The sequence below is a fragment of the Ambystoma mexicanum genome, chromosome 3q, assembly GCF_040938575.1.
Source record: "Ambystoma mexicanum isolate Mex_15411 chromosome 3q, UKY_AmexF1_1, whole genome shotgun sequence".
NCBI classification, from domain to species: domain Eukaryota; kingdom Metazoa; phylum Chordata; class Amphibia; order Caudata; family Ambystomatidae; genus Ambystoma; species Ambystoma mexicanum.
In genome coordinates, this window is record NC_090926.1 from 1,079,846,823 (window position 1) to 1,079,871,324 (window position 24,502).

Sequence of the window (24,502 nt, forward strand, 5' to 3'; positions counted from 1 at the left end):
TCACGTGTTTTCAGCCCCCATGCGTCTTGGAAATTCTGAATGTAAAGCAATGGATCTTTTGACTCCTTCATTTTACGTGTCATTATAGCTCCCATGTCAGAAGTGGCCGGGTACAGCAATCGTAATGCTTTCCATACCGCGACTCTGCAATTGTTAAACGGAGCTCCATCATGTGCGGTATTAACTGTAGTTACGCCAGGGTAACCTGCACATGTCCACACATCGTCAGCTCTATCAACAAGTATGGCGATTAAAAGACCCTTAATATTCCATATAGCCAACGTGTTCCCTCCTGTCCTCTTTTCTAGCTCATGTAGCCATTTTCCAGCTCCCGATGTTAACATTGGAAGCTTCTTTTGCAGATTTTCTCGATCCATGTGTGGCCAGGGTATATACTGTGGCCTCGTTCCTCCTTCTTCGAGTAACGGGAATTATAACACATGGCACTCCTTTTCCTCCCTCATCATTTTTCTATCCACTGAAGGGGTAATATTCCTGCGGCGCCGTCTACCTGGCAATGTCCTTAGTCTGCTCACATAGGGTGGTGGAGACACCCCCCTCTGACCGTAAGATACTTCTTCGTGTCGGTCTGATTGTGTGGCTGACTCTGATGCCTTAGGTGCCGGCTCACTAGAATCTGACCATCTTATTCCCTTTCCTCTAGAGAAGTGTTTTTCGCATCTTCTCTCATCTTCTTTTTCTTAATATTCCTCTCTTTCTGCGTCTGATATTGTATGTGCCCAACTCGTTTAACTCCTCATCTTCCTCGTTCCCATTTAGGGTCAACCTATCTAGGGACAGTTTTCTATTTCTGCTACTTCGGGAGGTGTCCTCGGTGTCATACAAATGAGTGCTCTCAAGACGCTCATCCTCTCCTCTCCCTTGGGGTACCTGTTCTAGCCCAATTTCATCATATATTCTATCGATCGTCTCTCGGATGCTTCTGGTGTCGAAGTCATTTTCGATACTTGCCCGAATCGTACTCAGGAAAGAATTCTTCTATGTCTTCCCAGTCTACTACTGGATCAGGTTTTTTTAACCTCCCTTTCCAGACATTCAAGATCTCGTGCTCTCTGTCTTCGATTGCGTTCTATGTCGTCATCGAATTCTCTGCATCTCCTTGCTTCCTCTCTGGCCCTATCTTCTTCCTATTTCCTCGCATCTTTACATTCATTTGCCCTTCGTATTTCCTCATCCCTTTGTCTTTTTATTCTCTTCTCCCGTATCTTTTGTTCCTCTTCTATTCTTCGTTGTGCCTGCCTGTCCTGATCATTAGCTGCTCTTGGCATATGATCACGTTTCCTTTCTTGCTCTTCGCGATACAGATGCTCTCGCCTTTGCCTATCTTTTTTCTTGATTCTTTCATCTCTCAATCCTTTTTTCCTTTTCCTTCTCTTTCCTTTTTGAACCGTCTGACTCTCCCTTTTGTCTCACATCCTTAATGCCTTTACCATAGAGTTTCAATAAAATCTGACCTCCCATCCATTTGTTCTGTGTGAATGCCGTCTCATCAGTTCTGTCCTCATCTCCTTTCCATCTCTTTCCCTCTCTACTCGTATCTAGAGATGCACTTGCTTGTGATTGATCCCCTTTTTCTTTCTCGCGTCTCTCCTTGTCCCTCAGGACTTTGGAGGTGATATCTCGGTCTCTGTCCTTGTCTGGGTTTTCATCACTAATTTGCGTAGGTGACTCATATGTCGAGTTGCTATATCCCGTGGCTGCTTTAAGTTCTCTCAACGGATATAATCCTTTGTAGTTACTGGCTTCGCTTTTGGTTTCAGACGTGGCAGGTGGCATTTCACCCCCCTCTTTGCATACATTTAGTATCCAATCTAACAGTGGCTCCTCCTCCTTATCCTCTTGGTACATCTTCCAAAGCTCCAAACTAGCTAGCCGTTTATCCGACTTTTGCAGTATACGTGGCGTGCAAATATGTCGTCATGTTTGCAGGACCGTTTTAGATAGCGATCCACCTGGCATAAACATTTTGTGGGTGTTTCCTTTAACCAATTCTGCACTGTACTTCTTCAGCTTAGGTGCATGTTTTGGCAACTGTTTGCACAAGTGAACTAACGGTGTAATGTCTTCCATGCTTAACTCTGTTTATCTTTTCCTCATATAACACTTGGTTATGTCTTATGTTTTTCAACCAAAATCAACAATATGCGAGCACCAATGGTCGCAAGCTCAAATCCTGTTTTTTCACAAAAATGTACTTTTACTTTTTCAAACAACAACCATCAATTCATGGCATACAACATTTTATCTATACGATCGAACAATTTTCATGCTGTTTCCCCAAAAAATGTTCTTACCTCGTGACGGCGGAAAAAGGAGAAAAAAAAAAAAAAACACAAGACAGACACGACAGACTCCGGCTGGCTACATAGATGTCATGCCCCTATCATTATTCCGACATGGAATGTAAGCCCAGTTCTTTCAGATTTGCCTTTATTCGATTCTGGTCTCCTATGTCGTCCTATTCATTCAGGACTTCAAATGCAGGCTTCTTCTAGCTCTATATTAAAGCCTAGGTATTTGGGCATATCCTCCTTGCTCGGGTATCCTCCCGGTATCTCTCTCTATTCTCGGGTATCCTCCCTCAAGTCAATATTTTCCCCATTATTTCACTTAGGCTCGGGATGTCACTTATCCATGGTGTTTTCGTCTCTTTTCTTCATTCTCAGGTCGTTATATTTTCTATATGCCAGTCAGTCCGTGTTCTTATGACTTCACCATTCGTCTTCTTTTAGTATCTTCTTGGCTTCTTCAAGTATTGCATTCTGACAATCGTCATTCTGTCTCACTTGTCGATATGGTTTTCTCAATAGCTACCTTACTGTCCAGGTTTTCTTAGGTGTCAGTACTTCAACAGGTGTTGGTCTTCTGATAGGTACTGGACAGAGTCCTACTGCGGCTCTCTGCTGGTTTATCTGTTCATCATACGTCACGTATTTCGGCGTGAATGTTCCTGGTACTTCAAAATGGGCGGTTGCAGTGCGAATCGTGCTTGGTACCTCCTCTACAGCCTTGTATGCATTGCAGGCTACCTTGAAGTTGAAAGAAGTCTATAGGGGCAACCTGTACAGCCCCTTGAGAATGGGCGCAATGTGGTGTAATTTGTCTGCACCTTCAATGAGACGTGTTGCTGGATGCTAAATGGCTTTCAGCAGGTGCAGGGTGGAAGATGGGATACCAGTGTGGAATGTGTTGCCCCTGTCTAGGTTGCGAAGGACAATGGCTTGTACCATATTTCTGCAGTCTGCGATTGGGAGGAAGTGCTTGATCTTGTGCCAAAGGGTGAGCTGTACCTGCAGTGTATTTTCGTGGAGATGGAAGCCTTGAAGGACATTTCTTCCGAGAAGATGAATCTGGTCTTTGTGGGGTTCATCTTCAGGTAGCACTTAATATCAAGGCTTGTATGAGGGAGAGGCAATCTTTCAGATAGTGGGTATTATTAACTCACTTGTCGATCAGGTAGAGCTGTATGCCAACAGCATATTGGCATATCTTGATGTTGGGTTGCCAAGGAGTTTGCCAGTTGCTACATATACATATTAAACATGATAATAGAGTGGCTCGTCCCCTGTGGGACACTGAAGGTTATGGAGTGGTCAGTAGTTCCTCCATATAGAACAAATGGTGGAAATTAATAATACTTAACTGTTCCTCCCGCATGTGTGTGTGTGTCTTCCCACTCAGAGCTTGTGCTACGAGGTTCTTTTGTGTAGCTGGACGTCAACTTTTCTTTTTCAATTACTTTGTCCATGAAAGGGAGGTGTGTGATGAGGAGATCTTTGGCAAGGTCTTCCGGGTCGAGTGTGGGCCAATTCAGCTGGAGGGGAATGTTTTCAGCCTTCAGGTCATTGGGGAATATGCTCTTTGAGAGGGAGGCATTGATGAAGTGTAGGCGTGGAATACATGTTTCTCTTTTGATATGATATATGATGTGGAATTTATAACGCGCTTGTACACAAGTATTTCTAGGCGCAACAAGACAAGGAGGGGGAAACACAGGGAGGACAAAATAACGATCTTACAAGGCCTTGTGCTATTCAGATCACGTAAGTGTGGGGAAGAGGGAAGGGGAAAAGTGCCAGGAGGAAGGGGAAAGAGGAAGTGCAGTTAACTCACAAGTGCAACCAGTGGGTGGCTCATAGGTACAGACAGAAGAGAAGAGACAATAGGGTTGCAGATACAGACCCTTAAGTGCTGCGGAGCCCGGAGGCAGTGTGAGGCAACTGGACATGCAGGAGCCTGGGCCCGAGTTCAGAGGGTGACCAGTGTGCGTAGTAGTCATGTTCATCACTACGGGAGAGGAAGCGAGAAAACGAAAATGAAAAGGAAGGTCTTGCGTTGCTTCCGGAACCGTAGGTGGTTCTGTTCAAGTTTGATAGACGGGGTGGTTTTCCAGAGGGAGGCCCCAGTCGAGGAGATGGATCTACCCCCAACTCTCTGCTTGGAGAAGCGTCTGACCCTCAGAGAGTTGGAGGTGGATGAGTGGAGAGCTCGAAAAGGAAGATGTTTTGGAAGAGAAAGTTGAAGGTAGAGCAGTCCCAGGCCCCAGAAAGACTTGTGGACAATACAGAGGGTCTTGAACTTGATCCTTGCAGCCACAGGGGAGCAGGTGAAGAGATTTCAGAGCGGGAGAGATACGATCCCTGGGCTTGAGATCAAGGACAAGTCTCGCAGTCCTGTTCTGGATAAGTTGCAAAGGTTGTAGAGTAGCGGCAGGAAGATTTAGAAAGAGGCTGTTGCAATAGTCCAGCATAGAGCGGACCAAAGCTCTGGAGACAGCGAGCTTCTGGGGGAAAGTGAGAAAAGGAAGAATACCTCTGAGGAGGTGCAGCTGATAGTTTGACTTCTTAGAGAAGTCAGAGATGTGAGGAGAGAAGGAGAGGGTGGAGTCGAAGAAGATATCAAGGTTCTTAGCCTCACAGGAAGGAGCAGGAGGAGGGACCAGAGGGGGCGGCCAGAGAGAGAGAGAAAAGGAGTGAGCGGGTGTACCAATGAGGAGGATCTCAGTCTTAATGGCATTAAGGCAGAAATCATTGGCGGCACACCATTCCTGAATTGCGGCCAGACAGTCTGGTATGAAAGAAGAAGCAGAGGTGGCTGAGGGTAGCCTGAAAGAGAGCTCAGTGTCATCTGCATAAAATTGCATATTGGAGCAGAAAGTAGCGATGCAGTGGGCAAGAGGTGCCAGGTAGTGGTTTAAGTGCCAGGGAGAGAGGTTAGACCCCTGGGGAATACCACAAGTAGAGAGAGGGATAGAAGAGAGGAAAGACCCCAGTTGGACCTGAGAGGGTCGGTCGCTGAGAAAGCAGGTCAACCAGGCCAGGGTCTGATCAGTAATACCAAGGTTGTTGCAGAGGCAATTGAGCAGGACGGCATGGTTGACCGTGTCAAAAGCAGAGGGTAGATCGAGGAGAAGGAGGACAGAAAGGAGATTAGAGTCAAGATTGGAGGGCAAGTCTTCACGAGTGTTCAGGAGAACAGTTTCTGTGTTTCTGACAACTCTGACGTCAGACTGGTGATCACGGAGGCAGCCACCAGATTCAGTATGTAGATTAAGCTGGGAGACGGCCAGTTTTTCAAAGAGTTTGCCCAGGAAAGGAGTGATGAGATCAGGCGATAGTTAGCCGGAGAGGAAGGATCGGTCAAGGGCTTCTTTATAAGGGGGTGCACAAGGGAGTCTTCAGGGGGAGGGGAAGGTTCAAGTGGCAAAGTAGTGATTGTAGAAATCGCCAAGGCTGCAGCAAGGGTGTCGATGTGGTCCTTGATGGTCTTGATGAGCAGGGGAGAACCTGCTTTCATAGATCGGACTTGTCTAGAAACATTGTCAGGGGTGAACAGGGAAAAGGAGGAGGAGTGTAACGCTCACCTGATTCCCGCAGAGGCGCCGGTCTTGACTGGGTGAATGCCGTATCTTCAAAGGTGATGTGTAACACACGGTTGGCTCTTTGGGCTGGACCTCTGTGCACTGTATGTCTGACTCGAAGAGTAAGATGTCTGCAGATAGAAAATATGGGATTAATGAACTGGGGTTATTGGGTGCCTCTCTCCTCTTCCCTTTCTCTTCTCCTGTAGAACCCCAAAGGTTAACACCCTCACCTTAGGTAAGTGAACGCCGAGCTCTCCATCTGCCTCGGGGCAGGGTGCCGTAACCAGTTTCTTCACTGGATAAGGGTGCAGGCCTCTTGACCTCAGAGGACTGCTGTCCGTCGTTAACTGCACGAACGGTAAGTTCTGGGCACTTCAAATGTCTTAAAAGTCTTTTGTAATGATATCTCTTGTTTTGCAGGGTTCCGGCGATGGCACATGGCGGGCTGATGAGAGTTGAGGATCGAACCCGCGTGAGGAATAGAAGCGCCTGGAAGCACGTAAGTAAGCGCTTGTAGCCTGCTTCACGATGCGCACTAACTGTCCCTTTTATCTTGCAGGTACAAGTTCGGAGCTTTAGAGAAGCTGAAGGGTGCTGGAATACCCACTGGATTCGGCGTGGGAAGGAGTAATGGCACGTGAGTAATAAAGTTGCCCAATGTCTTTAAATGCACCTTCTTTTGTCTTTCAGATGAGGGATGCAGCGCCGAAGGCCTCCGGAGCGTGCGAAGAGCTGGTAAGCTTTTGTCTTTCAGATGCCGGAATGCAGTGCGAAGACCTCCGGAGCATGCGAAGAGTAGGTAAGCCTTTGGCTTTCAGATGCCGGAATGCAGCGCGAGGCGTTGGGGACAGCCGATGGACCAGGTAAGAGATGCGCTGCCACTGAAGACCGTAGTGCTAACCTGTTCTTTCTTTGTCTTTACAGGTGCTGCTGAAGACTGGATTCCAGGATGGTAAGCCTTTGGTTCCCTTAGGCCCAGGATCAGAAGCAGAAGACACGATGAGCGTTCTGCTGCAGAGAATGCAGAATAACGCAAAGCAAGATTCATCCATCGGGTGTGGTTTAAATAGCCTCCTGTAGTGCTTAGGTAACTCCTTCCACAGCCACGCCTAGGTAAGAAAAGAGTTCCTGCTTTCCAGAAGAGTTCCAGTGTTCTGAACCTAGGGAGTGGCTCCTGCCCCACCCAACAGGAAAAGTAGTCCCAAACAGAAGAGGATCAGGGGTTCAACTGGCAGGTAAGTAAGCAGCATGGTCTGCTGCAGGTAAGTCCACCCAAGCATTATGAGCCCGGCGCTTCCAGCGCTGGGACTGGGCATCTTTATGAGCCTGGTGCCACTGGCGCCAGGACAGGGTCCAAAAGGTCCCAATCGGGACTGGCTGGCACTCGGAACCAGGGTTAGGGGTCTGCTTCCAAGGGAGTCGGGCAAGTCCTGATCTTTTGGAAGCAGAGATCATGACAGCACCCCCCCTCAAGGCCCCTCCCAAACCGGGCTTCTCCGGGGGTTTGGGCTTGTTAGGAAATGTCCGATGAAATCTTTTGATTAGACGAGGCACGTGGACATACTCTGCAGGTTCCCAGGATCTTTCTTGGGGACCGTAGCCTTTCCAGTCAATCAGGTAAAATAGTTTAGATTTGGAGATCTTGGAATCCAGGATGCTTTTGACTTCAAACTCGAGTTCTCCATCAACTAGAATAGGTTTTGGAGATGTAGTTAGTCGGGTTTGAGGTTGCACGGGTTTTAATAGAGAGACGTGGAAGACCGGATGTATCTTCATGTTAGGGGGCAAGTCCAACTTGACCGCTACTGGATTTACTATGGTAGTGATGGAATAGGGACCAAGGTATCTTGGGTTGAATGTGCGTGGTCCTTTTAGAGGTAGATATTTGGTGGATAACCAGACTTGATCTCCTACTTGATATTGGGGGGGTTCCTTCCGATGTTGGTCTGCTCCTTTCTTGTATTGTTCTTTAGCCCTTTGAAGGTGAGAAACGGCTTCCTTAAAGGGTTGGGTTATTGTAGAATGCAGGTGGTCTACTGCTGGTGTTCCAAGATCTTGGAGTGGATCCAACTCCGAGGTTCGAGGGCGACTACCGTATAAAAGAAAAAACGGGGTCTTCCCAGTTCCCGAGTGGACAGAGTTATTGTAGGCATATTCGGCTATCCAAAGGATATCTTTCCAAGTTTTTTCAGTTTGTTGTAGCATGCAGCGCAAATACTGTTCCAGAGTTTGATTGGTCCTCTCGGTTTGTCCGTCGGTTTGCGGGTGGTGGCTGGTCGAAAGTCTCACATCAATTTGAGCCGACCGACAGCAACTTCGCCAAAAATGAGAAATAAATTGACTACCTCGATCCGAAATTAGAACTGAAGGAAAACCGTGCAGTCGGATGATGTTTTCGAGAAATTCTCGGGCCAGAGTTGCTGCTGTTGGTAAGCCTTTGAGTGGAATGAAATGCGCCATCTTGGAGAATAGGTCCACGATTACTAGGATCGTATTGTATCCGGAGCATGGGGGTAGATCGGTGATGAAGTCCATAGAAAGCGTATGCCAAGGGCGAGGCGGGATGTCAATAGGGCGTAAGAGGCCGGCTGGTTTTTCCTTTTGACTCTTGTTTTGGGCGCATAATCCACAGGACATTATAAAGTCTCCGATATCTTTTTTCCAAGACGGCCACCAGAAGTAGCGCTTGATCTTTTCCGAGGTCTTGGTCATACCGGGATGTCCTTCCATTAAAGAATCGTGATAACAAGAGATTACCTTTTTCTGTAAATCTGTGCTGGGCAGGTATAACCGTTCTTGGAAATATAATAGGTTGTCCTTCACCGTAAAGTCCTTTCCCTGCAGATGCTAATTCTGTATGTCTGCTGGAGTTACCAGTAGCCTGGCTTTATCCTTAACTTCCTCTATGGATTGTGTGGCGATTACACCTAGAATTCTTTGCTCGGGAATGAGAGGTACAGGTTTAGGATTGATCAAATGTTCTTTCACTCCCATCCGAGAAAGGGCATCAGCTTTACCGTTTTTTGTACCAGGTCGATAGGTAATTATGAAGTCAAACTCGGCAAAGAATAGTGCCCAACGGAGTTGCCTAGAGGATTGAGCTTTTGTGGTTTTCAAATATTGCAGGTTTCGGTGATCTGTAATCACAGTAACGGTGTGTCGGGCCCCTAAAAGATAATGCCGCCAAGCCTTAAAGGCGGACTTGATAGCTAGAAGTTCCTTATCAGTAATAGTGTAATTGAATTCAGGAGGCGAGAATTTGCGGGACCAAAAGGCCACGGGATGCAACTGATTGGTTACTGGGTCCTTTTGTGATAGAACTGCCCCCATGGCAAGGCTCGAAGCATCAGTTTCAACGATGTAGGGGAGTTCTGGGCGTGGATGTTTTAAGATTGGTGCAGAGATAAATCTAGTCTTCAAATTCTGGAAAGCTTGTTCCGCCTCGGTAGACCATTCAAAACGTTTGTTTTTCTTTAACAAGGCGGTGATGGGCTGGATTATTCGAGAGAATTCGGGGATAAACCTGCGGTAAAAGTTAGCGAAGCCTAACATGCTTTGAACACCTTTTACGGAGGATGGCGATGGCCATTTGAGAATTGCATCGCCCTTCTTTGAATCCATACGCACTCCGCTAGGTGATAATATGAATCCCAAGAATTCAACTTCAGTCACGTTGAAAACACATTTTTCCAACTTAGCGAAAAGTTTGTGTTGACGCAATCTCTCGAGGACCATTTTCACGTGTTTCCGATGTTCAGTTTCCGATGAAGAATAAACGAGGATGTCGTCAATGTAAACAACAACACACACATCTATGAGCTCTCTGAGGACATCGTTCATAAAATATTGAAAGGCGGCCGGGGCATTGCAAAGTCCGAAGGGCATGACCTGATATTCAAATAGCCCATACTTGGTGCGGAAGGCCGTCTTCCATTCATCGCCCTCTTTTACTCGTACCAAGTGGTAGGCTCCTCTAAGATCCAGCTTTGTATATATGCATGCTTTTCTGACTTGGTCCAGGAGTTCAGGGATCAAAGGTAACGGATATCTATTCTTAACGGTGATCCGGTTCAGGGCGCGATAATCTATACAAGTTCTAAGGTCCCCTTCTTTTTTTGGAACGAAGAACAAAGCTGAGGAAGCAGGGGACTTGGAAGGACGAATAAACCCATTCGCTAGTTATTGATCCAGGTATTGTCGGAGGTGAAGATTCTCAGGCTCGGTGAGGGCGTAAATTCTACTACAAGGAGGAGATCCAGGTATCAGGTCTATCTGGCAGTCATAAAACCTATGAGGAGGTAGAGAGTTAGCCTGATCCTTCCGGAAAACATCTTGGAATTCTAGGTATTCAGGAGGTAACTGAGGAGCCTCCGAGGAAATTGCTGCCAGTGCAACACCAGGTCGAGGGTGACAAGTAGAGACACATTCTGGAAACTGAACCGTTCTTGCTCCCCAATCGATCTAAGGATTGTGCTTCTCTAACCAAGGAATTCCTAGAATAATCTGGAACTGAGGGGCCTTGATCACATCGAACACGATCTTCTCATGGTGTCCATCTTGACTTACTATCGTCACTTCTTGGGTGGTATGCGTTACTGGTCCGGAGGCTATCTCCGTACCATCCACCGTAGTAATGACGTCCTTTACAGCCTTTGGACAAAGTCAGATTCATCCTCAAAACCATTTCATGATCCACATAATTGCCGATGGCACCGCTGTCGACGTAAGCTTCAATCGCATGTAATCGATCCGGATGTTCAGGGCTAATGAGGACCATAGGTATCACGAAATGCGAGGTCACGGAACTGGTTTTAACGCTCGGCAAGAGGACCTCTATTCTTGTCGGGCAAGGTCGTTTCCCTGCTCAGAGTTTGTGACCCTGGTAACTGCAGCTCCTACTGCCTTCTTGGCTGGTTTCACCGGACAGTCTCGAAGAAAGTGCCCCGAGTTTCCGCAATAGAGGCATAATTGCAGCTGTTTTCTCCTTTCCCGCTCCTTTTGTGTTAGTGGTCCTTTCAGGCCCCCTATTTGTATGGGTTCCCCAGAGTCTACTCCTTTGGTAGGAGTTGGTGGTTTGGAAAATACTCGAGCATCAAACTTGGAACGATCGGCCTTCCTGTTCTGCAGTCTGTGGTCAATTTGAACGACTAAGTCAATATAGTCCGAACAGTCTTGCGGGGGATTCACTACTTGGGCTAACACATCTTTGAGCTCTCCACGTAGACCTCTATAAAACAGCGTAATCCTTTTGTCCTCAGGCCATCGAGTTTCCACTATCAGTCTGTTGAAAGACGCAATATAAGCCAAAAGGTCTTGGATTACCCTGTCGCAATGAAAGCAGCTCATTGTCCAAGGCCTGCCCCTGTGAATGTCTTGCAAACAGTTTTTCCATACTGAGCTGAAAAGCTTGAAAATCATGGAGAACCGGATCATCTTGATTAACTAGAGGGATCGACCAGTCTGCCGCATTGCCACTAAGGTACGAAAGCACGAAAGCTACCTTAGCTTGATCAGTTGGAAAGGCTGCTGGCCGGCATAAGAAGTGCAACCGGCACTGATTAATAAATACTGCAAACCTCTTTGGGTCACCAGAAAATCGCTCGGGCGGAGCCAGAGGTACATTCCCAGGTAGGTTGATCTGCACTGGGTTCGTAGAGGATGTTGAAGGAAGATTTGCCCCTGAAGCGGGTAACAGAGTTTGTCCGGCTTGTGACTGTAGCAATTGTCTAGCGAGATCGTCTGTTCGCTCCTTGGAAATAATCAGTTCCCTTCTTAGAGCATTCGTTTCCTGACGGGCTGCATGCACTTCTGCTCTTAGTTCCCCAAGTAACTGGGCTAGCTTGTCGGTATCCGAGGTTTCCATAGCGCCTGGGTGGGAGTTTTGCGATAGGCTTTGCGTTCTGTAACGCTCACCTGATTCCCGCAGAGGCGCCGGTCTTGACTGGGTGAATGCCGTATCTTCAAAGGTGATGTGTAACACACGGTTGGCTCTTTGGGCTGGACCTCTGTGCACTGTATGTCCGACTCGAAGAGTAAGATGTCTGCAGATAGAAAATATGGGATTAATGAACTGGGGTTATTGGGTGCCTCTCTCCTCTTCCCTTTCTCTTCTCCTGTAGAACCCCAAAGGTTAACACCCTCACCTTAGGTAAGTGAACGCCGAGCTCTCCATCTGCCTCGGGGCAGGGTGCCGTAACTAGTTTCTTCACTGGGTAAGGGTGCAGGCCTCTTGACCTCAGAGGACTGCTGTCCGTCGTTAACTGCACGAACGGTAAGTTCTAGGCACTTCAAATGTCTTAAAGTCTTTTGTAATGATATCTCTTGTTTTGCAGGGTTCCGGCGATGGCAGATGGCGGGCTGATGAAAGTTGAGGATCAAACCCGCGTGAGGAATAGAAGCGCCTGGAAGCACGTAAGTAAGCACTTGTAGCCTGCTTCACAATGCGCACTAACTGTCCCTTTTATCTTGCAGGTACAAGTTCGGAGCTTTAGAGAAGCTGAAGGGTGCTGGAATACCCACTGGATTCGGCGTGGGAAGGAGTAATGGCACGTGAGTAATAAAGTTGCCCAATGTCTTTAAACGCACCTTGTTTTGTCTTTCAGATGCGGGATGCAGCGCCGAAGGCCTCCGGAGCGTGCGAAGAGCTGGTAAGCTTTTGTCTTTCAGATGCCGGAATGCAGTGCGAAGACCTCCGGAGCATGCGAAGAGTAGGTAAGCCTTTGGCTTTCAGATGCCGGAATGCAGCGCGAGGCGTTGGGGACAGCCGATGGACCAGGTAAGAGATGCGCTGCCACTGAAGACCGTAGTGCTAACCTGTTCTTTTTTTGTCTTTACAGGTGCTGCTGAAGACTGGATTCCAGGATGGTAAGCCTTTGTTCCCTTAGGCCCAGGATCAGAAGCAGAAGACACGATGAGCGTTCTGCTGCAGAGAATGCAGAATAACGCAAAGCAAGATTCATCCATCGGGTGTGGTTTAAATAGCCTCCTGTAGTGCTTAGGTGTCTCCTTCCACAGCCACGCCTAGGTAAGAAAAGAGTTCCTGCTTTCCAGAAGAGTTCCAGTGTTCTGAACCTAGGGAGTGGCTCCTGCCCCACCCAACAGGAAAAGTAGTCCCAAACAGAAGAGGATCAGGGGTTCAACTGGCAGGTAAGTAAGCAGCATGGTCTGCTGCAGGTAAGTCCACCCAAGCATTATGAGCCCGGCGCTTCCAGCGCTGGGACTGGGCATCTTTATGAGCCTGGTGCCACTGGCGCCAGGACAGGGTCCAAAAGGTCCCAATTGGGACTGGCTGGCACTCGGAACTGGGGTTAGGGGTCTGCTTCCAAGGGAGTCGGGCAAGTCCTGATATTTTGGAAGCAGAGATCATGACAAGGAGAGACGGCCTCAGACGGGCAAGGAGTGGTAGAGGAGGAGGAAGAAGAGGTAGAGGAATAGAGGGTGGATAGGATGTCCTGAGTTTTAGTGGTGAAATGAGAGGCCAAGGCCGTGCAGAGGGATTGGGAGGGAGCAGGAGAGGTAGAAACTGCAATAGGATTGGACAGATCCTTGCAGATTTTGAAATGTTCGGCCTAGTTGTTAGATGTCAGAGATGCAGGCTTGGATGTAGGCTCTTTTCTTTGAGAGGACAGAGAGTCTTTACTGCCTTTGGAGCAGGCGGCAAGCCAGTTGTCAGGTGGTGTGCCTGATGCCCTTCACTTCCTCTCGGCTGCCCTACACTTGCATTTAAGGGCGGCGAGGTCGGAATCATACCAAGAGTTGCACTTTCATTTGGGCTTCAATTGGATTGTCAAGACAGGGTCAAGGACATCCAGAGTGTTAGATATAGAGAGATGAAGCTTAGAAAGGGCTGTGTTAGGGTGTGAATCAGGTGCAGGATGAGGAGAGAACATAGCGGCGAAAGCCTCAACTGACACACGCTTCGTGTGTCGGATGACCGAGAAGGTAGGTGACAGTGCTGGAGTCGGCTTGACCTTTGAGGAAGAGAGAGAGAGGTGGGAATAAAGGAGAAAGTGATCACTCGAAGAAAGAGGAGTGATGTGAGGGTTAGAGAAGGGGAGGTCTGAGGAGATCAGAACATCCATGTGTGCCTTGAAGAGTGAGTCGGGCCAGAGGGAAGAATAAAGCCAGTGAATCTTAGAGGATGCGAAAGAGTCCTGAAGAAGGGCTGGTAGCATCCAGGTGTTCAAGTCTCTGAGGAGGAGAATCTGACTGGTAGAGGCAAGGAGGAGAGGTCACCAAGATGGTAGTTACCAAGAGAAGGGGCTGTTGTAGGGGGTAGCTTTGACTGCTGTGAGTGTGTTGGTTCGGACATCCATGGTAATGCTTTTGAACTTGCACTATCATTGCTATATGGTTGGATGGGGATGGTACCAGTGGCAAGGTGCGAACATGTGAGATGGCGATGTGGCAGTTCCCTCTTAATAACTGGATGATGGCATTGCATTTGTCCCCATGGATTGAGGTAGTGGATTGGCACAGTGTTGGACAGCTTTTGTGTGGTGCCTTAGGAAAAGTTGGAGGAGTGGAACCTGATTCTGGCTTCAGATGTGTTCCCTGTGCACTGTGCAGACATTTTAGGGTGGTGAGATCTTCATGTTGATGTGATTTCTGTTAAGACTTTTCAGGTTTGCAAATGGTGCATTTGCAGACAGCGGAATGCTGCTGTATGTTAGTAAACCGATTCCTATAGATAACTTAGAAAACATTTTTCGAAATAAATACTGTTTGTTGGGAAATTGAACCCCTTGGCGAACTGTGAGGACACTTGACTAAAGAACACTATATGTTGAGAAACTGAGTCACAAGTCCAAAGTCAAAGCAAGGGGATTACTTTAAGAAATTCTATGTGTTGTGAAACGGAGTAACAAATCCCAGAGCGAACAGAGAAAACTGAGAAAAAAGTAACACTGCATGTTCGGAAACTGAGTCACAGGTCCCAAAGCAATTTGAGCAGGCATTTGACTGAACACATGCTGCAGGTTTGGAGACAGAGTCAAATGCCCCCAAAGGGAAATTAATAATACTTTACTGTTCCTCGGGCATTTGGCAAATGGGTGCATGTGTGTCTTCCCACTCACCTCTAAGAAGGTTTTGACTGTATCCTCTAGCCGAGTCCCCTTTCAGCGTTGGAGAAACATCTTTTTGTTCCTTCATTTTTATGGAAAAAACCGAATTGGCAATAAGTGGACCTGTGTTGGAAATGGAAGGGCTGTTATTGATTAATATATGTTCCCTACCATAAAACACTACAACATCACAATGCCAGGTGAGAACACGCAGCACAAAACTATGAAAATGTGACCACATCACCCCCATACTCAAGTAGCCGCACTTGCTACCCCTTTAAGCATGCATCATGTTCAACACTGGCTGCATCACCTATAGTACCAACCACAACCAAAACACCACTTCACTTGGCCAAAAGGCTCACCATTTCTGGAGGCCAGCACCACACCAGAAGCCACATAGCCAGGATAGAAGAAAAGAACTGCAAGAAGGAAAACAGAAAACATGCCTTTGTCTTCTATGCATCCCATCACTGGAACACGTTAGCAACGTAGATAAGACTGTCTCCGTCCATCTTGCACTTCACAAAAGATCTGAAGACCCTCCTGTTCAATGAACATCTTGCTAATTGCTGATAACTTCACTCAAGACTATTTATCCCCCTCTGACGTTCCACCCCTCCCCTACTCCTCATCGCAGCCCCTCTACTGCCACTGTAGACTACTTATAACCATTTGGGTTAGTCCCTTTCGTACATCCCTCTGTTTCTTCCCAGCTAAGTTCATGTTTTATAAATCCCATACATGCATCCATATTTGCGTACAAGGAGAAACCCAAAACAGTTGTATAGAGGCCAATCAAGCATATGTCAACTAGCTGTTTGGGCCCCCCAATCTGTTAATTTCTCCACTGTCTATATTGGCCTCCACGGTGCTTCCCACTTCTTGGAAAATAGCCAAGATTATTGAAGTATTTAAGAAGGGGGATCATTCTGACTTTGCTACTTAAATACCAATTTTATAGATTGATGCTTCAAGTAAAATATTCAGATTTATTGTATATTCCAAAAGACCACAATTGATGAAGCCCATTTTCCCCAAGCTCGGCTTTCACAGTGCATGGAACCCTGTCCACCCCTAACCCCCCCCCCCCCCAACCTCCCCAGATGCATGTCATCATACCTCGATCGTGGGATGGCCCTGCAAACCTTCATCCCAGATTCTCTATAACAGTGTAGGGGACATTCCTGCAACCCCTTCTATGTCCACCCCTCAGCCCCCAGCATAGAGCCCTATAATTTCCTCCACCCCTGCCATTGTACTGTGTCTCTGTAGCCGTTTCCAGGTCCCACGGCACATCACGCATGTACTATTCTCAACAGGCTGTTTTTCAGTAAAGGCGGCCTGTCATGAGAAACGTGCGTGAAAGCGGGACCATACAAAATATTCAGTAAGGTATTGCTATCTAGCACTCAGAAATGGCACAGGCAGGAAAACTAGTGCCCAAGAAGGCTTCCATACAGGATAAAGTTTTGCACAACAATGTCTCCACTCGATCTGAAGTTTGTCCAGCTGTGCAAGAGCCATATGATTGGTTATGTGCAGACCTTGAGACAGCTTTTGAGTCAGTCAGCCAAGACCTTTTGTCGGATGCTCTTCCGGTTTAAGGAAATTATCCTACAATTGTCCAATTACTCCAGGCTTTCTATTGTATAACTAGAGGCCTTATACGATTTGGTCTTAATTACTAGCTGGCCAGAGAATTCCCCATTCAGTGTTATGTGTGACATGGCTGTGTGGTAGCCCCCACACAAGTGAAGCTAGTCTAACGATTTAGTAACTGGCTCCAGACGGTGGGGGTAGACACCTCTAGAATATATTTGTTGATAGTGCGTTCCTGCTCCTGCTTGTAGACAATGCAGTCTCCTTCAAGCACTGAAAATGGATTTATCAAATTGTTAAAAGGTTTCCAGGAGTTCTGTTTGAATTCTGTCTCACAATTAATAGTGCAGAAACCAAATTGATGGTAATGGGATTCCCATTACTCCTGAAGCAAGAAATCATCGTTGGAGACAATTATCTTCCAGTGGACCATTCTTTGGGTATTCAATTTACAACATAAACGTCACAGAAAAGGTAGGGTGTGCTCAAACCAGGCAATCTCCGCTTTCATCTCCACTACAATGTAACAGGGGCAAAGCAGTTTTTGGAGCCCAATATGGCAGCAAGCTATAGGTCCACTCCAATTCTGATAAACTGGAAAGCCAGCTATGCTCCTGGTGCAGGAGAAGTTTGGAGTCAAGAGGATACAGCAGGTGGCATATTTAAAGCAGCTCTTGTTCTGGCTTAGCAAACAGGCACAACCAGGCCACTGCAAATCGTCAGCCCACTGAAATTCTGAAGAATGTGTCCATGGAGCCCTATATGTTCCACAAATGAGGTCTAACATCACCATGCCACCACTTGTGATCTTGTGGCAATTAAACTGACACACTCATTTATCCCAAACTCATAATTATACCCTATGTCTTTTCATATCACAGCATGCTGGTGGAATTTCTCCTCTACTCAACTGCTCTTAAAACTTTACCTCTTTAGATGGCCTCCCGCACTCTGTTTTTCCATTTTACTTTGTCCGCATCTATACCTATCCCTACTACCCTCCATGTCCCACATTCTTTTGGGTTACCAATACAGACTCCCAAAAGAAGAAAGATATTTGAGAAATCGAGGTATACCCTGAAATGTGACGCCCGATCCCAAAAGCATGACCATAGTCCTACCCCTCATTGATTTGGTTGGGAGATGGAAAGGCTATGAATCCTAGCAGTGCCAATATTCCCATAGTTTTGCGAGTCAAGAGACTCTGGGTTATTTTGTCTCGTTTTATCCAGTACATAAAGCACAAGGCACGTTAAGCCGTTGCTGGTTGAGGAAGGAAATCGACATGTCCAAGAGGCTTTTGTATAAGTGCACAGCAAAGCTCCTCCACTAAACGCCCAAACCCCACACAACCATTCCTCCCTATGGTCCTTTCCATTGCAAACTATTGATGCAGGCTTTGAAGTCAAGATGTAGTGTTATGGTGCAAACGTAGACTTCCCTCTTATATTCACATGGAAATGCAACACTTCTGTTGGATGGAATGTAACTCGGACACTTGCCACATACCACTGCACTTTCCTCACAGCACTAAATTGAGCACATGTTTACGCTTGTTTTTTAATCTAATGCGTAATCTGCATTACTTATTCTGTAGAATAAGTCATAGTACAATGCATGTGACATAGGAAGACACAGCTGTGGTATCCTAAGTCATTAAGAAAATGCCAGATTCTCATAAATTAGCACATATGGGGTTGTGCTTTTTGGATTTGGTGCATTTTGGTGATGACCAACAAAATATTGCCAAAACATTGCTACTGAATAGTAAAAAAAAAAAAAAGAAAAACGGTCAAGGGGTGCCCAAGAGCAGTGTATGGAGTTGGCATGGCAACTTGCCAATGCTTAACAATGCAATGGCTAAAGCGCCAGCCAGGCTTTCACCATCTCGCTTGTGTATGCCGGCCTTCTGCTATTGCCGGGGAGCTGTGTGGTGCTCCGTAGTTGGAGCAAAATAAATGCAAAAAAGAAGTTACCAGTTATATTTTAATTTGGATTTACCAATCTTTTTTGTCAGTTCAACTCCTGATGGACTATGTTTAAAGTCTGCCGCGGAGTGGTCTGTTTTCCTCCAGGCGGCGCTCAGGTTGACACCGGTGAGCACCAGCACGGATGTCACGAAAAGGGGATGGGGGGCAAACTGCTTGCCATTAAAAAAGTTACGTGCAAGCATGGGGGGCTAGGCCATGGGGATAGAGTGGCGCTGGCGGGACTGCAACAATGGAACAGTTTGCTGGCGCCGCTGCTGCAATGATTTCATCAGCTGTGCCCCTCACAGTGGCAAGCTGCTCTGAGCTCAAGCTCTTCTTGCAAAGCGGTGTCCCTCATGGTTCAGGCTCCACTTTGTTGCAGACCCAAGCCCAAAGTCATCTATTGCAGTACTTTGCCTTGTGTACATGTGATTGTTCGCACGCAGAGGTTGGAGGATTTCGCTTATGGAAGAGATTGTCTCGTGGTTGATCAATCTCGGTTCTGCAAGTATTTTGGGCTATTTGAGATGAATAGGGTGAATATAGGCTTCCGAAGGGAAAGTACTGGCCCTTCGGTGTTATATCCGCCTTACGTCACGCAACGCGGTGACGTAAGGCGTCACTAATAAAAGCCCCACCCCTGCTCAGCGGAGGCAGTTCCGGGCAAGACAGCAACAGGCGTGGTGTACGTGTCGTCATTGCTCCCGCTGGAGCTGCGCAGCGGGGCCCGATAGCCTGGGCCTAGTCATCCTGTTTCCCGCCGACGCCTCGGCAGGAAAGCAGGATCTAACTTTGGTGACGAGGCAAGTGAACGAACGGCACACACAACGCCCAGCAAACTAAGCCCTCGGCAGGGGCACCATTTTTGGAAGCACGGTGGGGGGCCCATTGTCTTTCTCCTGCCTATCTCCAACAGGTTTGGACACATCCACGAATGCTCACAAAGTGGCCATACAACTAAAATCGTGAAGGCCCAAGATCAACTGGCAGACGTCTTTGGGCCCACCTGCATGAAAAGGGAGACAGGCAAGAGCATCGAGCCCATAGCTCCACCACACGACGTGAGAGCCAAGCTGGGCTGCAGTCACCAAGGTGAGGGGGCATCACAACACGTGCGCACAAGCAAGCACCAGAGCCACGCACCATGGTGACGGGAAGTACTACTCCCAGACCTAGCATGTCCTCCAGAATGGCCGCAAATTTATCACCATCCACGCCACAAGCACACTCACAAGGGGGAACATCGATCGCACTTGGCCCTTTCGACCCATACACCGACCCGTCATCGGTTGGCCCACGGTGGCAGCTGTGGCTACAAAAATTTGAGATGGCCATGGATTGCAGGGATGTTACCACGTCAAGGAAAATGAGGTTGCACCTCCTACTAAATGTCGGGGATGAAGTCCTACGTATCTTCAATTCGCTGGCAATAACAGATGGCCTCGACGTCTACCAACAAACCAAGGATGCGCTCACGGCCCACTTCATGCCCCAGCTCAATCCAGACTACGAGACATTCATATTCTGTACTACCATCCAGCTGGAGGACGAGACACTGGATGCCTATCACACTAGGCTACGGAAACTCTCAATCTCATGTGAATTTACCAACATTGAAAAAGAAATCCGGACGACAGATCATTATTGGGATGCAATCAGAGAAACTGAGGAGGATGGTGCTCAGTGAAAAAGGCATATCTCTGACCAGGATCCTGGAACTTGGTCACCAGAGGGAGTTGGCACATGCCAGAACAGCGCACATGGGCACAACCCTGCAGAAACTCCAGCCGGCACTCACGACGGCGACGGTGGCCCAAATCACGAATCGACAACACATGAAGGAAGAGGCCGGCGGCAACAACAACGCGTACTCCAGATGGCAACCAAGAACCCCAGGACCCACGGAATGTGGGTGGTGCAGAAGACCTCGTCATGGGAGACACAATTGCCCAGCCCAAGGCACCACGTGCAGGGAATGCGGCAGAAAGGACCACTACGCCAAAGTCTGCAGATCATCGGGGCTGCCACAACAACCCCAGAATCCCCAAGATAGGACCCCAACCTTGGGAAAGAAGAAGAAACAGGCCAGTGCTCGCCGAGTCGAGGCGGCAAATTCATCGACCAAGGAGGAAGGGGACGATGTGAGACAACCACAGCAAGGGGCCGCAAACTGTTAGGCAGAAACCCGTGCAGTTCCCTTAGGGACCACTGCAAAAGATTTAAGACTACAGGTGTTGGCAGTAAACCCACTTGGTAGCAGTCTGCACCACCCAGATTTATCTGGTAGCTGTGGCTGAGCAGTCAGACTTCCCTCAAGAAGAGTTAGGCAGTATGCAGAGTATACACAATAGGCCCTCAGGTACAATAATACAAGCAAACACTGACCAGAGCTTTGGCATCAAAGTATATAATTATTTATTTAAAAACAACACAGTTGAAACACTCCAGCACTCTTATTGTAAAATATTCTAAACACAGTTACTATTGTAATATATACACCCCTTTTTCCTTATCAGAGAAGTTTCATACAGAGGTGAGCGCTTAACTAGATGGCACTCCAATAAGTTTGTGAGAAAGGGAGGGAAAAAGACAGAATATGAAATGGTACACTCCTCTAAAATTCAGGAACACGGTTAGCAAGGCAAAGAGCAAAAGGTCACTGGTGAGCCAAAGTCCAAAGGCTGGGCCCACTCTTCGAGAGAGCAGAGCACAAATGCGCCCAAGATCACACAGTTACACTATGCTTAGAAAGTCTTGCAGAGGGTTCAAAAAGGGTTTAGAGAGGCTTTAAGAAAGTTTAGCCAGGGTGTCCCAGACTAACCCAGGTTCGAAAGCCGGGGGGTAAATCTACCCCGTACAGTCGGTAGCAAGGGAAGCCAGGCGGGACACGGTACCTTAAGTGGGAAGGATCCTCCAGCGGTGGCAGCTGTTCCTGATAGTGGGTGCAAGTTGCGTCGCCGTCCAGGGGAAGAGAAGATCTCGACTTGGAGGAAAGATGAAGGTCGTTGCACTACCAGGGAAGAAACCAGCCGCGGAGTCTTCCGGTTAAAGGTGGTACCTTTGTTTCGCGGTTGTGGTAAAACGTGTTATCCCGGTTGCCGGGGTGCTAGGCACGGGCAAGGCGGCCATGAGGTACATCGGGAAAGCGAAAAGATGGTGAAACTGGTTATCCCCACCAGTCAAAGGAAGAAGACTCTCCGGTGGGAGATCTCCTCTGTCGTTGGGAAAAGTGGTGAGGCAGTCCAGCAGGGCTCCACCGGTGATGGTGTCGTGGCAGGTCGGCTCAGCTTCTCCCTCGTCAGATTCTTAGGTCCTGTGGCGACTTCTGAAGTTCCAGTCCCCAAAGCCCTGCTTTTATGCAGCAAACCCCCATTCACTCAGCCTAGCTGTCACTCAAACATGCTAAGTGGTGAGCCGGCCGGCTCACCACTTGGGCCAATCAGGATGGAGTGCGACTTGAGTTGCCTAGGTAACTCAGTCCAGGGTGCCTAAATTTCCCTCCACCCCTCCTAAGTACCCCAGGCAGAGTGGCACCACTTTGGAGGGCTTCTGTGGAGAAGCCCGCCAAAAAGTGGAACAAAGGGCTCGACTTGGGTTGGAGTCACAGAAGAGAACACAAACGCCATTTTAGAATCAAGTTTTGGCAAAAAATACCAACCGGAGAATTAATATTAATTAAATAAACCGGCGGTATGTTCGAGGCTACCGTAAATAATTAAATAAAGATAGTAGCCTAAAACAATGGGAAATCCCATAGGAAAATATTTGCGGTTGAATATTAAAAGTAGTATCCACTGCTACCAGCCAAAACTCGATCAGGGGGGACGGAGACGTGCCCCCTCGACTAGCAGACCCTGGGGCAATCGAATTGCCCCAGCCAGTACGTCCACAATATGATGGTTTGTACTGGTTCTGTTCAGAATTTAAGACTAGTAAAGTCAATGGTGACTTTACATGCCCTGGGAGACAGTAGTCAGTCCCAGGGTATGGAGTCTATACTGGGGGGTCACTATGACACCCCTGTGTCACTGCACTGAGGGTGCTGTGTAACACATCACAAAAACACATGAAGCCCTATGGAGTAAAAGACCCCATAGCCCATTAACCACATCTAGATTCAAAGAAACACACTCAAATCAGGCCCAAGAGTGAGGGTATAAGAGTCTCACTCTTGGCAGGAGAAAAAAATAAACCCCAAAAATCCAGCAAAGCTGCTGGGGGACTCACTAGGTTAGGAAATTCGGCCTAAACAGAGAATTCTCCCTAACACAAACGAACAATGGAAAAAAGGAAAGAAAGTATACCCGATCTCGGCACTGAACTACGGTGACACCACACCCAAAAGGAAACTGAGAAGGCGGAAATGCCAAATAGCCATCCAAGGACAGGACATGCAAATGACCATAGACACTGGGGTGTCCGTCAATGTCATGCCGCTGACCGTATTGAAGAGACTACGGCCCCCACCAGTACTGAAAACAACGGACACACTGTTGTTTGCGTATGGGTGCAAGACTCCATTGCCCATAGTAGGTCGATTCCGGACCACACTCAGCAAGAGTGACAAGTCGCTGCAGTCCAAAATCTATGTCGATAACACCGGAATCGAGTGTCTACTAAGCAGAGACGCGGCAGAGGACCTCGGCCTCATAAGCTTCATATGCGAGGTGAAAGAATCACAAGACATTGACAGCATCCTCTGGAAGTACCCAAACCTCCTCAAGGGGATTGGATGCCCCAAAGGGAAGTCCATCAAGCTGCACATCGATAAGTCCATCCAACCACGAGCAGTACGACACCGTAGAATGCCATTCCACATACAAAACCAGGTGGAGAAAGAGCTCCGAGCACTCGAGGATGCGGGCATCATTGAGGAAGTGACCGGACCAACACCATTGGTGTCGCCCTGGTCGTCAACAAAAAACCCAAACAGCCTGGGAAAGGGAGGATATGCATTGATATGGGCCTCCCCAATGCAGCGATAAAACGGGAGCGTCATATCACCCCGACCCTCGATGAGATAGTAGCGGACCTCACAGGATCCAAGGTATTCTCGAAGGTCGACCTAAATGCCGGGTATCACCAACTAAAACTCCACCGTGATTCCAGGTACATCACAACATTTTACACCCACATTGGCTTACGCAGATACAAGCGACTCCGCTTCGGGATCTCCTCTGCAGCCGAAGTATTTCAGCAAAGGATCCAGGAGGTGATATGCGGCATCCCGGGGGTATTAAACGTCAGCGATGACATGCTCATACACGCAGAGAACAAGGAAGAACACATACGACGGCTCCACATGCTACTCAGCAGGCTAGAGTGTGCAGGATTAACAATCCACAAGGACAAGTGCGAGTTCCTAAAGGAGGAGATCTCTTTCTTTGGGTGTACCTTCAACAGGGCAGGCATCTCGGCGGATCCCCAAAAAGTAGCAGACATCCAAGCTGCCTCACCCCCCATGACACCAACGGAGGTACGCAGTTTCCTAGGAATGGCAACCTACTGCGGGAGGTTCAACCCCAACCTGGGGACGCTATCAGAACCACTAAGGGAACTCACAAAGGTCAGCACGAAATGGGCGTGGGGCCCTGCCTGCCAAGAAGCGTTCGAGAAATCAAGGCCTCACTCTCGGCAGACACCACCATGGCATACTATGATCCCACACTGTCGACCGAGCTGTACGTTGATGCCAGCCCAGTGGGCCTAGGAGCCATCCTCATACAAGTGGCCAACACAGGAGAGTCAATGGCAATCGCATACGCCTCCCGTGCCCCGACAGAGCAACGGTACTCCCATATCAAAAAAGAAGCGATCACAGTGTTGTGGGGCTGCCAACATTTTCATCTCTATGGCCGAAAATTCAAGGCCTACACGGACCACAAACCGCTACTCCCCATCTCCACTGGCTCGTCCTCACATCCTCCAGCCAGGAAAGGAAAGTGGTTACTACACCTACAACAATATGACTTCGAGTTAGC

At 47.9% G+C, this 24,502-nt stretch overlaps 1 protein-coding gene across 3 annotated transcripts in view; it reads right to left on the reverse strand.

Moving 5' to 3' along the window:
* The window catches only part of LOC138583262 (zinc finger protein 436-like), a 253,278-nt gene that overhangs the window by 150,239 nt on the left and 78,537 nt on the right, over positions 1 to 24,502 (reverse strand). For 2 of the 3 annotated variants that reach the window (XM_069655341.1, XM_069655343.1), the window contains exon 3: positions 14,962 to 15,072. In XM_069655341.1, coding sequence (XP_069511442.1) covers positions 14,962 to 15,072 — 111 coding nt within the window. Of the gene's footprint in view, positions 1 to 14,961; positions 15,093 to 24,502 lie in introns of all 3 variants that reach the window. The other variant, XM_069655342.1, reaches the window with a different exon arrangement.